Here is a 15163-nt window from a genome sequence, read left to right as displayed (position 1 = left end):
GTGTCCTATGACTTTCAATTCACCCTGTTAATGTATGTCTAAAGAACTGTAAATAATCGTCTACTTCCTTTCCAGTGATTTTTTTGCGAGGTTAAAGCCCAATTTTGTGGTTGTTACAAAAAAGTGATCTGTTCCAATACATGTTTTTAAACCATAAACGCCGAGATGTGAAATATGTCACATTTGTGTTCTTTTACTCTTGGCATACTGAGACTCGGGCAATGTTAAGAGATACATGTCTTGGGTGCTACACAAAGAGCCTTAAGCATCCTATTAGTATTTAGTAAAGTTCAATTTGATTCTGAATATATTTGGGGGTTAGGGGGAGGGGGAAGTGGGTGCAATATCCCCTGAAAAAAAATACTGCTTTTACATTAAAAATTATATTTTTTCTCCGTAAGTGCACAATTCTTGCTACGAGAATGAAATACATATCAGGCAATACGCAGGAACTGTTTTGAACACTCCCATCCTGGCGTTGCCTATGTGGGGGCCCGACGAAATTGAAATTTTGTAAAGAAAAAATAAGAGTATTAAATTTCATCTTCTTCTTCTTCTATTTGGTTAGTGCAATTTGAATTTCTTCAACAATAGGCATGTAGCGGAGACTGTACTGAAAGAAACAAGCTATAATTTGTAACTCTATCATTCGTAGTTACGGAGATATAAATCTTCATTTAAAATCTTGTGCAATTTTAAACTTCCCACTGAAAACGTGCTGGGCATTTAAGGGTCTACCTTTACTGTGCACTAGCATCTTGCAATAACAAGTTGAAATTTTGACACACATTAGAGGAAGGTCTATTATGTAGAGTATGCAATTTGGCTTGGATATCTGTTGTCCCTCTTGTGCTACACCATTTTCCGGTGATTTTTCAATTTCTTGCATATTCAACCACATATAATATGGATTGGGTGATATATACGGAGACGACATAATGTGTGCATACTGAGCTCACATCAGGGTTGCTAGAAAAATCAATGCCACCTTCCTGGTTGGATTACACTTGTACCAGCAGGCACACAAAATATGCATTTTTTGACACATAAGGCTTTTTAAGGCATATTTTGAGGTATTTTATTTGCTAACGTACACAAGCTGAGGGTATTTTGATGCAATACACGTGTTGCTTGGTGAGAGGTTTGTGATCAATAGTTCCAAAGTTATTGAGTCCTGAAGTTAGCTCTGAGGCTCATTTCTCAGATTTGGGTCACATTTTCTGTTGCACACCACTTTCTTCCACAGGCTATAACTCGATAACTATTTCTCGGAGGAACCTAATATTTGGAATACAAGCCTTCCGGACATGATTGTAGCTTCATGCAAAATTTCATGAAAATCAAAAAACCATGACCTGGAAACTTTCCTGAAATTGGTCGATTTGACATGGAATGACCCAAAAGTGATTCTGATATCTACAAATTACTTATGAACATTATTCTATAAATTATTTCTTTAAATGATTCAAATCAGTGATTTTTGTATCAATTTGAATCAATCCCCTTTGACCTTTACCCAAAGGGTTTTGCCCCAGGTACCCATTTATTAGAGGCAGAGCGAACTCCATGTAGGGACATTGATGGAAGAATTCCCACCGGAAACCTCCCACCCTGGGAATCAAACCCAGTCAGCCAGTTGTATAATGGTTTAAACCTACAATGAATATTAACACAGAAATCACAACAAATATAATCACCTAGAACTTACCCATCATCATATAAGTAATTGAATCGAATAGCCAATCCAGCATCTTCACCAACAAAAACGGATGGAATTATTATTCCAATGGATTCCTTAGCGGACATTGTTTCTATTGTGAATAGAAGAAACAAAATGAAATCGAGACAGTCAAACTTAAACCTATCTCACATAGAATTATGCAATTTCTGACACCTACTCCACTTCTTACAAGAGGCATGAACATTTAGTTTTTGATGAAAACACGAAATGTGAAATAACACATTGTAATGTTAATTTTTCATGTTTCTGAAAAGTGTGAGGTGCATTTTCTTAACCCTGTTTATTTACTGACGCGACACTTTATGAAGTTTGAATTATCCTGTGATTATACAATTCACTGAAAATTGATTAATTCTGCTGTAAATATTTGAGAAGCAAAAATGGACCCCTTTATACATTAATAAACTTAATACTCTGGTAACTACATAAATGTGCTATTAGAAGGGATATGTTTATTTTATGTAATAAGTGCAGTTTTTAAATCAACTTTAGGATTATATAAGACGTAAACGAGTTACTAAAGATATATCCGTGAAACTTACTTGTAAATGTTCTATTAATTTCAGTGGCCTCTGACACCATCCACTTGGGAACTTGATGCTTCACTGCTATGGAAACTTTTTTTGCAGAACCTAGCAGTGAAGCATCGAGTTCCCAAGTGGATGGTGGCAGAGGCCACCGAAATTAATAGAACATTTACAAGTAAGTTTCGTGGATATATCTTTAGTAACTCTTTTACGTCTTATATTATCAACCACATTGTTTATTCCCCTCAACATGAATTTAGGATTATATTCACAATTTTAAAACCGAAATATCATTTTATCCAATTTTTCATCAGCCTAACACCGAAATTTTATTTAATTTACAGCTTTTGAACACAAAATTGACTGTTTTTGTACCGAATTTTTGCTTTTATATTTACCAAATATATGTGTCTCTAGTAATAGCAAATCAAATATTTTTTTAAATACATAATTGAAGGTTTCAGAGCAAATGTTGCCAGTGTTGGAAATGTTTAGTAATTAATTTCAGTTTATAAATACAAAGACACAAACTAGTAAGCAGAAGAATGATTTTTTTTTCTTCTTTTAAATTTATTTTTCATTTTATTGTAACTGGCACTTACCAATGTCACTGGAGTTGACATTGTGGACAATTGCTGCATCAAAATCAGAACTCTGAGCGATACGTATTTTCTGTTCAAAGGAGCAGTTGTATCGCTTAATGAGAGCAATCCATTTCCCTGTAAAATTGTCAATTGTTCTGTTTGGTGGTCTGATTGGGATGCACGCATCTGGTGGATCTGCATATACGACCATACCCTGGAATTTTAAATAATATTCATTATTAACAATAATGTTGATTTACATGGAAAGGTTCTGCATAAAGAGAAAAATAAATAAACGTATATAACCATATATACAATATGTAGCTTCAATGTTTTATACAGGGTGGGCCATACTGATGGGACACATTTCAAATGCATATGTGGAGCATGTAGGAAGCAACATTTATTACCAAATATATGGAGAACACTCCCAAAGGACGGGAGTTTTGCACTGTGTTCAGTGTTTGAAGATTACATTCCTGACACCATTTTGACGAGAACATTCTTTGGCTCTAACAGTCATGTTCAGCATAGTTTTGTGCAGGGTTTCGGCTGGGATGGCCGCTATCTCCCTTTGGATGTTGTCCTTCAGTTCATTGATGGTAGTGGGTCTTGTCCTTTGGGGGGGGGGGCACTTGCCCTCCCTGAGATTTCTGGAAAGGCTTCGCATGATTCAAATTTTGAAATTGTAGCGTGAAAACATGGATGTGAAGTGCCAGCAGATTAAGTGCTTAAGAAAACATTCTTCATACCCGAAATGAGACGGTTTGGCCTAAGGGACATGTGGCTGCGGCAGGATGGTGCCACTAATCATACAGCAGTAGTGTCAATGACAACCCTTCGACGACACTTCCCGGGACGGCTCATCTCGAGATTCGGTGATGTCCATTGGTCATCCAGATCCCCGGATCTAACTCCACCAAACTACTTCTTGTGGGGTTACCTAAAGGACAAGGTGTATACCACAAGGCCCACTACCATCAATGAACTGAAGGACAAAATCTGAAGGGAGATAGCGGCCATCCCAGCCGAAACCCTACGCAAAACTATGCTGAACATGACTGTTAGAGCCAAAGAATGTTCTCGTCAAGATGGTGTCCATCTCAGGGATGTAATCTTCAAACACTGAACACAGTGCAAAACTCCCGTCCTTTTTGAGTGTTCTCCATATATTTGGTAATAAATGTTGCTTCCTACATGCTCCACATACGCATTTGAAATGTGTCCCATCAATATGGCCCACCCTGTATATTGCTATGTTAACAATAACAAAAATGGGGAGGGAGAGAAACGCACACACAACTACGATGAAACAAAAAGTCAAAATTTTCCATCTTGACACAAAAAATATAATGCTTCACACATTCACATGCTTACAGAAACATACTAGAAAACTACTGCTCTCTGGAAAAGAGCTCTATTGTTTACTAACGAGCTATATGAAGTGTGTGCATGATACTGTTGAATCACATCGTGCTACAATGCCAGGGTCCCGGGTTCAAATCCTGGCCTGGGCACGGATGTTTGTGAGTGTTCATTCATCGATTTCATCATGTCATCACTCATCCCCATCTTCGCAAATTAGCCAAAAGTGGCACAAAAAGCGAAGTAAAATAAAGCAAATCAATAACAATACTGTTGAATCTGAGAAAGTATCGAAAAACTGACAAAATGTCAGGTTGAAAGAATAAAAATCACTTTAGACAGGGGTAGAAACATCATGTATCGGCTTAAGGAAATTTCCATTACCTTTCTTAAATGATTACAGTGTGTGTGTCTTGTAATGTTTCTGTATTTTCTGTATCACGTTTCATTAAATTAGAATAATAAATATGGAATTGTAAATCTTTGCACTGCTGCTAGACGAATTTTAAAATCTGCAGCGATATGGTAGAGTTGGCCATACATTAGAATAGATTGCATAGTTATTTAGGCTTCTGTAGGAAGGCCACTCAAGTGCAAGGATCAATTACTTTTAATCCAATCTTATATAAATAAACTAAATGTTTTAAGATCATATTTCAGAAAATGGCTGGTGCCTGAATTATTTGTAGTTCTGTTTGACCCTTCTTTTAGACGTGAGCTACCACTATTAACATTAATAATATATCTAATGTATATAATATATATAATAACCATAAAGTAGCAATGAACAATACTTTTTCAATGTAATCGCTCATAATTCAATTCTTTGCATTCTGAAAAATATCAAACAATATTGGATTACATCAACTGTACACAAAAACTTTAATCATTAATATTGCACATTACATCATCACTGTCATTATTTAATTTGTCCCAACTTCTGCTACTGATATGCTTTAATTTTATCCACTTCCCTAATAAATGAAATTAGAAAATCCTGAAAAACAACTACTGTGTACTTAATTTTTAATAAAATGGTTTTAAACTTGGTTTAAACCAGCCAACCATGGGTTCCATTCTATGTAAAATATTAAAGCAACAATTTACTTTTTTAGCAGACTAAATAAGAATATACAGCTACTCTTCTACTTACTAACCTTCAATCCATCAAGGGGTAACCTGTCGCCAAATTTCGCAGGTAAGTCAACAAACCCCACCCCTTCGAGAGGCTCGTGGGTCAACTGGGAGTACACGAGGACATCGGCTCCGACGAGAGCCACGTGGAAGAGCACGAAGCAGTTGATGACGGTCGTGAGGTAGAGTGCTGTGATGTGACGTGGAAGAGGGCACTGTGGATACATGGTGTTCAATGGTTCACACTATTACTGCTGCTCCCCCACATGGGTGAAGCTTCCAAGCACGGCTTTGCAGTTTCACATTTGATGCTGAGGTTCCACAGCATGACAAATACGTTCAACTGTCTCTCAGAGTGGACTCTCCTGTCTGCAACAGAAATTATACAATGTACAGTGGGATGCATAAGTATTGCCAAACAAATTATCCATCACCATGTCCACGCTTTGTTTTACGCAATGAGTTTCAAGAACTGAAACAAAATACAAAAGAAGTGGCTCACAACCTCTGCACCAGAATACTTAAAAATACCTAGGTATATTGCTTAAAGACATGAAGAATGCAAAAGAAAAATGAATGAAAAATCGGGACAATTTGCCAAGCAATACTTGTGCATCCCACTGTACTTGTGACATGGAGTAAGTGGGCCACCCATGACGGTCCTAAAATATGTATTTAAAATTGCTGCTTTTTATATCAACGGGTAGATATACTGTGTAAAAGTTTCCTACAGAGTATGAGTGTTCAATGAAAAATAAAATATTTAATTTCTCTCTTATGCTACGTTCCCCAGAGGCAAAAAAATGCACAAAGCAAGTATAAACTTTTAGTCAAAAGATACATATAGGGGGGCAGGTGAGGCCATCTATGAAACCTGAATAGTAGAAATAATAACAATGAAAGACTGATAAAAATAAACCATTTTTTTCAATTTATTATTGTTATTATCCTTAGAGAAACTTTTACCACAAGACAAGTGAATATCAAGCACTGAATGCACTGAAATGTAAAGTTATTCTACATTGTTATCAACTTTACACATCTCGTTTTAGAAGAAGCTTCAAAAGTCAGAGGGATATCTTACTCATGAACTGCATGTTGTTTGACCTCCCACATAACACACTGAATTTTTGAATTTTGGAAACTGTAGATGTGAAACCATTTCCAGTTGAGACTGCTTTATACATAACTCAGTTCTGGGTAATTCTGTTTTATATGTAAATTACTGTAGATCCCGGCAAAATATAATTTAAAAATGTATTAATTAAATCTTATTTGTACATACGTAATTTGGTATTATACATAGTAATATTCATAAAATACAATTGATTTGTATGTAACCAAGCTGCAACAATGTCACAGAAGTGACAGTTTTCAGTTGATTTTGGTCGGCAATGGAGAACACCAAGAGAAAAAGAAGCACGCTGGACCAGAAAGTAAAATTTATACAGGAAGTGAATGCTAATCCATATAAACTGAAATAGCTGCAGATTTAGGCATCGCTTATATCACACTTTTCAGTCATTAGTAAAGAAATTCCATTTTAGATGATTTTTTAAAATTGGTTAGTAAAACTGTAAGTGTCTACTGTAGTATTTCAGTAGCAAACTTTAAGATTTGTTAATTTACCACTTTATGACAGAAATAACCTGTATTAATATGATATACCTAAATCTGATTTGTAAGAAATTCTCAGTTATACGTATTATCTTCTCTTCACCTTGACATACACATAACTCAGGTTCAACTGTATTCTTTGGATTAAATGGTAGACATGAAAAAAACATAACCAGGTTAATACATTTTACGCTAATTTTTCAATCTAATGACTTCGCTATTTCAGATATTCTGTTTGAATACTAACTGAACTTTATTTCTGTTATTTACAATAAAAATAACAAACTTTCTGCTTTTTGTAACTTTGTATGAATGAAGTCAAATTCCATTGGGGAGCTGTTCGAACCCCCCTACCATCCCAATGCCCATGGGGCCACGCTTTCCCTGTCCTATCTTAATTTGTTCCATTCTGGAATATCTGATAAATTGAAGGATCTTAGTGTCACATATGATGCTAATCTATGCTTTAAAGAACCATCATATCGTTAACCACGTGTATAAAAAACTGGGGAAGATCTAACAAGTATATCAACATTAATAACTTTGTATGTCTCCTTTGTGTACCCACTCATGGTAATGTGGCATGCCTTTGGAAAAAAGGGAAATACAGATCATTCAGTCCAAATTCTTCATGCATCTAAAGTACGAAAACAATGTGTACCTTAATTTCACCCCACTGTAAGAGCTGCCCTCTTACAGTGACATCGAAAAAAAAAAAGTGTAATCTAAACTTGATAGCATTTTGTAGGTTTGCTGCGTATTACTCACAATTCCAGAATATAAAAAGGACATTAAAAATTAACGTTAAAAACTGTACTTACGTATGCGAGTATGTTGTTCCTAATTTCCTCTCTTTAGAACTACATTTCGGAGACTAACTATCCCCTTCTTCAGGTTCGTATGAAAAAACTAGGTACTTAACATAGTACCACGTCGAAATGTAATAAAAGGATTGTGGACAAGGGTTGGAGTGGATCCATTTAAGATATTATATCCCTGCCCCATACATATATAAAAAGTTCGTTGTTCACTAAAAACTTGCACAATTAACCTATTCTCATGTTAAAAAATGTTAAAAAAACTTTAAAAAAACTGTGTGTATCACTATATACAACTTGCAGGTACGGCCTTTCCTGCTCGAGCTAGTTTTTTCATACGAACCTGAAGAAGGGGATAGTTAGTCTCCGAATCGTAGTTCTAAAGAAAGGAAAATAGGAACAACATACTCGAATACGTTAAGTACAATTTTTAACGTTAATTTTAACGTCCTTTTTATATTCTAAACTTGATGGTCATACTATATAAAATCTTAATGAACAAAATAGACTCAACTATGTTAGAATCTGCATTGCAATATCGGGTGATTCAAATGAGAATTAGAGCAAAAAATGTGTTGCTTCATGTAACAAAAGAACTTTGTAAAGTTATCTCCAATTTGGAAAATGTCCACAAATCATAATGATCCATTACTCTACCAATTGAACTACTGAGTAAACACTATCTTTGCTGTCAGTGGCTCAGTTGGTAGAGCAATGGCACAGTATGCCAGACCCCCTGTTTTGGGTCCCGGTCAAGACTATATTTTTGCAAAGATATCTACATAGTACATCTCTTGTGTGTGCCTGTTTAATGAACAAGCACAAAATAAAGGAGAAAGAAGAAACTGAGAGGCATGATGTGCCTCTATGCAGTTGATTGGTTCGTTTCAAACGACATGTTACGCATGTCCCTTCAGTCTGAAATCTTCCAAAGGCATTGCAGATCCAAGTCACAAGGATGAAAATTAGGGCTTTGGTAAGGTTAGGTGCGAAGACAGGCGACAACACCCTAAAGGATCATATCCGAACCTGCAGGAAGAACACATCTTATTTCAGTCCATTTATGCAACACAAAATGACAAAAACTTCTGGTGAGCTGATTATAAAAATCTGTCTGAGATAAATGAGTCAGCATTTTACCATATTATGAGCCGAAAATTAAGATATGTTGGAAAAGTAAGAGCTGTAATTCTTTTTTCGTCATCCAGCTGTGTTCGAGAAGACTTCTTTCGTGGCGATATACGACATGACTGCTGAAGCTGTGACAGAGACAATTTTGAACACTTGTGAGTGCTTAGAACTGAATATGAACAAGTTGGTGGGTTTCGGCTTTGATGGAGCTGCAAACATGGGAGGACACATCAGTGGTGTTCAGGGTAGAATGAGAGAGAAGTATTATAACTGTCTACATTCAGTTTGCTGCCCACAGTTTCATTCTCACATTGTAGAGTTGATTGTCAATCCTGTGCGTAACAGCTTCATAAATATACCACAGATGTTTTGATGCCTTATGAGAAGAAATGGACAAACACACACACACACTGAGATGGTTTCAACATACACCCAATGTCCAGAGGAGTCTAGTGGTGAAAAACGTTCCAATTTCATGTTCTGATAAAAATGGCACCAGTGGTGAAGATTTAGGGGACAGTTTGTCCCCATTTTATGCCCCTGCACTATGGCCTCTTTAATGCTAAGCCTTGTCTACCAAGAGAATGTAATATTTCCTTGCCAACCCCCTTCTTTGTACCTAATAGCCACCACTGTTCTTTAGCCCCCCCCCCCAATATTTTCTGGATACGTGCCTAATCATGCCCAAGTCAAGCCTTGAACCTAGGCGTATCAATGGCAATATCATACATCCAGCAATCCACAGAGTTGCCACCAAGAGAAATAAGGGTTTTCACTTCCAAATATGATTAATTTATTAATTTATCATTGTTCCAACCAGAATGGTAAAAGCATGGTTTTCAAGGTCAACACTATGTGTCTCAGAAATCCTATTGCATTGCAAACATCTTAACTCCATTGGTCAAAGTATTTTTAGAAAAATTCAAAGAAAGTGTTCATAGTAATGTCAAATCATTTGCAAAAATTCTCAATTAAGCTGAGAATGGAAAAAAAAATAACATGACTTTCAACTCAAAACCCAAATGATCGGTGTTTTAACATTCTACATCTATTTTTGGTTCTTTCGTGCCACTTTTCTATCTCTTAGGTTTACCACGACTGAGGATGAATGATCAAATAGAGCACGGGACAAGTTTGACACTATATCTATGCTTGACCAGTGTTTAAACATTGACCTCTGGTTTCATAGCATGCTGCACTGACAGGTTTGCCAATCCTCCCGTAATTGAATTCACTCTGCAAGTCTGCCAAGCAAACTTCGTTATGTCCCAGAATAACGAGATTTAGTATCATTATATTTTGTGTGCATTTGCTGAGCAAAGAAATTTGCTATTGCAAACCAAATTTTTAAACTTTACATTATTATTTTAAAATCTCTTGAAAAATTAATCATTGGTTAAGTAAGTGGTAGGAAGGAGAAACAGAAACTTTAAACATATTGTTACAGCAAAGTGTTTACACAAGAGATGCAGAAAATGAAAACAAAAACATTGTTGCACTCGAAACTTCTTTTTTCCCTCTAGGTTAATTCCATGTCAAATCAAGGAGTGCATAAACCTTTCATGTCATGGATTTGCCTAAATTTGGGTATACATGTTTCTTATCATCTGAAATATAGAAATTTTATTTTTTATTTTTCATGTTGCCGGTTTTTGAGTTGTTGAAATTTGAAAATAGACAAAATTGCCCAAACACTGCTCACCGCTGAAACTTTAAATACCATTAGCAAGAAACTTGTTTCAACTACATTGGCTGGGCATGGTCTCATTTTAAAGCTTATGAAGAGGGCTTTCCTTTGATATACAACATGCTCGATTTTTTTGCAAAAAGCAAATTTCGAAAGTTTTTTAAAAATTTTTTATTTTACAATTTCCGAAAAACGACATTTTCAAAAATTTTACACATATTGGTACACATCTACTGAAGATTCAGTCAAAATTTCAAGGTGGTATCTCTTTGGTATCATGAGTGAGAGACAGTTAAAGCTCAAGCCCCTTCCAGCAGAGATTTGTTTATTCCTGCTCTCCTATGCTTCTTTGTCCAACTGGATCAGTTGTGGTGTAACTGTCAGTGTGTGTACATCTCAGTTAACTTCTGTGCTGTGAATTGTTTGAAACTTGCTTTATTAGGGTCTTCATTTTTTTAAAAAAAATATCTTGATATGGATGGCAAAAAGTGGTCCATTTACTGTTGTAATCCTTTGAAGAAAGAGGGACACTGCTGTACTACAGATCTGAGGAATGTGGCAGCTTGGATGATTTCTTTGAATTACGGAATTGAAGAAAACATGAAAATTTGCACTTCCTGTAGACTGCACTTGGGGAAGGAAAAGCAGGCTATCGTTCCAGAAAAAGAAAATCCTTCAGGGCCAGATGATAATGCTGGTCCTAGTTGCAGTAAGCAAAGATTCAGAATATATCCATGTTGATACAGGGTTCAGCTACTTGAATGCCTCTTTGATCTCTCTTGGTGAGTCTCCAGTGAGTAAGAAGAAACTGAAGAAATCGAAAAGGTATTGCAGAGAAAAGAGAAAGAAAATAAGAAATACTTATACCCAATCCCTTTTTAATGCAGAAGGTGATAACTAGGGCTCGGATTTTTAGGTAAATAAATATTTTTTCTGCGAGTAGATATGACCTCGTAAGTGAGTTACAAATTCCGATCATAGTAACTGGAGCCTATATATCAAATTTTATTTCACATAAAAAAACATATTTTCCAATTTTTTTTATGTAAATACATATTTCTTAATATTCGCTCATAAATGCATAAAATGAATGTTTTGTCCCAAAAATTTCACATAAAATTTCGTATCTACTTAAATTTACTTATCTTTTTAAGATTTCCCAGAAAAAAAAATCAAAAGGGTTTTTTTATAGTCGCTGTATTTATTTTCTCATCTTAGAGAGGGAAAAATTTCTGCAAGACCTGGCAACAGTATCCAGTCTGGATGTAACGAATTGTCCATACTGAGAGGTAAAACATAAGCTCAACGTTCAGTAGTGGACAGATTGTTCCACAGTATTTGCTTGGCGTGGTATTGCGTGGGAGAAGCACTAGTGTGTTTCGTTCAAAAGGTGCAAGTTTTCTGTAAGTGTGTGCGTGTTTGAAAATGCCGAAAGTGAAATCTGCACCAAGCTATCGTTTGCAGCAATATGTTGCAGAATTCAAGAACACATTTACCACTGATGGAAAGCTACTCTTTTGTCAGACCTGTGGAAAAGCCATAACAGCGATCTCAGGTAACCCAACATGTGAATGGCAGTAAACATATTGCTCCAGCTGTGCGTGTGAAAAGCAAACAATCCCTTATTGGTGACCCCATCCCAAGTTCGTCCCAAGAACCATCCAAGTTTTCTCGTTATTGTGCGGATTTGTGTATGGCTTTTGTTTCTGCTGACATACCGCTTTATAAGGTGAATCATCCTCAGCTGCGAAATTTTTTAGGCAAATACACAAACATCGACACCCCAGATGAGTCTACTTTAAGGAAATGTTACCTCCCAAAGTGTTACGAAGAAACGATGCAGAAAATTCGTGATATCTGTGAGAATGAAAAAATCTGGGTCAGCATAGATGAAAGTACAGACTCAAGTGGTAGGAAAGTGGGAAATGTAGTTGTTGGGTAATTGAAAAACAGGTCTTTTTTTAGCAATACATTATATTTCAAGAACAGATTTAGCCTTTTCTAATGATGAAACAATTTCAAGTAAATCTTTTCTTTTAACGTGCCAAGAACTGTGTGCCACAAATCATGTTACAATTGCTAGATTGTTCAATGAAGCCATGCAGATATTGTGGCCAAGTGGGGTGAAGTTCGACAATGTTTTACTTTTGCTCACAGATGCTGCAGCATATATGAAGAAAGCAGCAGAAGGTCTTGCAGTCGTTATCCTAAAATGACTCATGTTACGTGCATTGTTCATGGATTGCATAGGGTATGTGAAGAAATCAGAAATGTATATCCTAATGTAGATAAATTGGTTTCGAATGGAAAAAAGGTGTTTGTGAAATCGCCAACAAGAATTGAAATCTTCAAAAAGGAAAATCCCCAACCACCGTTGCCACCCACACCTGTAGTTACGCGGTGGGGAACATGGCTTAATGCTGTTGCATACTATGCAGAAAATTTTGAAGAATTTTCATCTGTTGTTAATGGACTGAATAAAGATGATGCTTCTTCAATTGAAATTCTTCAAGGTATGTTGAGTGACTCTACATTAAGAAATGACCTGGCTTATATTTCTGCAAATTTGAGTTTCCTATGTAATATGATCAAGAAACTAGAAGCAACGGACATTCCTTTGTCAGAAGCAGTTAAAGAAGTTCGTGAAGTGGAGAGCAAGCTCAACAAACTTAATGGACCAAAGGCACAATTGCTTCGCAGAAAACTCCAAGATGTCATGGCAAAAAATTCCGGCTTTAAAATGATGTGTAACATTTCGAATGTATTGGACGGTGAACAGGAAGACAATATTGGATATTTAAGTGTGAGTGAAATATCATGCCTTAAGTATGCGAGGTTGACTTCATGTGATGTAGAACGAACATTTTCGCAGTATAAGGCACTGTTTCGAGACAATCGTCAGGCCTTTGTAATGGACAATTTGAAGATGACAGTTGTGGTGTATTGTAATTCACCATTTTTCAGCAAGACATGCTAATTTCATCTGGTGAGTAGAGCTGTTTTAAGCAGAAATTTTCAACATTTTTAGCACATAAAAATGCATATTTTCCATGTTTAAGTACATAAAGTGTAAATATTTTCCATATTTTGAGCACATAAAAAATAAATATTTTTCTGATTTTTAGCACCTAAAAATCCGAGCCCTAGTGATAACGATGAAGAAGAATGCCACTATAGCAATTCAGAATTAGAAATCTTTGCACAACTTAAACAGAGATTTAAAACTGCAAACAAAAGTGAAAGGTTCATGATTTTGTCTATTTTGCCCAAAGTTGGTCATGTGGAAAAATTGAAAAGGAGTTTGGTGTTGGTAAAAAAAAAAAAAACTCGTCGAGAGAAGGGAACTTTGTCCCCACCCGACCCCAGACCTGGAAAAACTTTACCAGAAGAAACAGCCTCATTAGTTAAATATTTTTACTGCAGTGATGAAGTTAGCAGGCAAATGCTTGGCAAGAAAGACTATATTTCCATGAGGGACACAACATCAACATCCAAAAAAGATTGATCCTGGCAAATCTGAGAGAAATAATCAGACTTTTTAAATCTAAATACCTGCTACTTAAGATTGGGTTTTCAAAATTTGTAGAATTAAGACCAAAGAGTTGCATAATAGCAGGAGCCAGTGGTACCCACATTGTATGTGTTTGTACCAGAGGTGGTCATTTTCGTTCAACCTCCCTCACCCTCACGGCTCACCTTTGCCCTCACCCTCACGACTCACCAGTTGCCCTCACCCTCACACACCCTCACCCTCACGATTTGCCTTTTGCCCTCACCCTCACATGCCCTCACCCTCACGACTCACAGTTCACCCTCACACGCCCTCACCCTCATGACTCACCAGTCACCCTCACCCTCACACACCCTCACCCTCACGATTTGCCTTTCGCCCTCACCCTCACATGCCCTCGCCCTCACGACTCACCTTTCGCCCTCACCCTCACATGCCCTCACCCTCACGACTTGCCTCTCGCCCTCACACACCCTCACCCTCACGGCTCGGCTTCGTCCTCACCCTCACACGCCCTCACCCTCACGGATCGATCTCGCCCTCACCCTCACACACCCTCACCCTCACAAGTCTTCGGAGGGTGAGGGTGAGGGTGAGGTCTGCCCTCATGAGGGTTGCCCTCCGTAGAGAGTTAGCGATGTTTGAAGAAATAACTGGTTCCTTTACCACGTGCATTTCATACATTGAAATGACACGAAATTGTTAACTCATTCATGTTAAGGAAGTTAATAATAATGATAATAATAATAAATTTTCTTTATTAAGCAAGAAGGTTTAACAATGAGTATCATTTTGGACTAAGATTATTTGAGTTATACGTTGTCACAAAAATCGTGTCATACGAGTATACAGTATTGTGGGTGGGCCCTTGGGTGGGCCACTGACAGTAGCGTTCACTTTATAAACACCTTATCATTGGAAGATGCAACTGCTCTGTCTTTATTTCTTGTTGTTTATCACACTATAACAATGATAATATACAAGCAGCTGAGTTGTATCACTTCATTCTCTGCCCAGAGATGTTGGACTTGATCTCACTACGTCACAA

General features: G+C 36.8%; 1 protein-coding gene across 1 annotated transcript in view; it reads right to left on the bottom strand.

The window, feature by feature from the left end:
• The window catches only part of gzl (godzilla E3 ubiquitin protein ligase), a 62650-nt gene that overhangs the window by 16943 nt on the left and 30544 nt on the right, over positions 1-15163 (bottom strand). Inside the window, exons 2-4 of the mRNA XM_083129971.1 lie at positions 5375-5720; positions 2871-3066; positions 1709-1811 (exon numbers count right to left, since the gene is read on the bottom strand). Of these exons, the coding sequence (XP_082986097.1) occupies positions 1709-1811; positions 2871-3066; positions 5375-5578 (503 nt within the window). The 5' untranslated portion in view covers positions 5579-5720. The remainder of the gene's footprint in view (positions 1-1708; positions 1812-2870; positions 3067-5374; positions 5721-15163) is intronic.

This window comes from Lepisma saccharinum, chromosome 10, assembly GCF_977018435.1.
Source record: "Lepisma saccharinum chromosome 10, izLepSacc3.1, whole genome shotgun sequence".
NCBI lineage: Eukaryota > Metazoa > Arthropoda > Insecta > Zygentoma > Lepismatidae > Lepisma > Lepisma saccharinum.
Note: the sequence above shows the minus strand (reverse complement) of the source record. Positions and strands in the feature narration are given on the sequence as shown.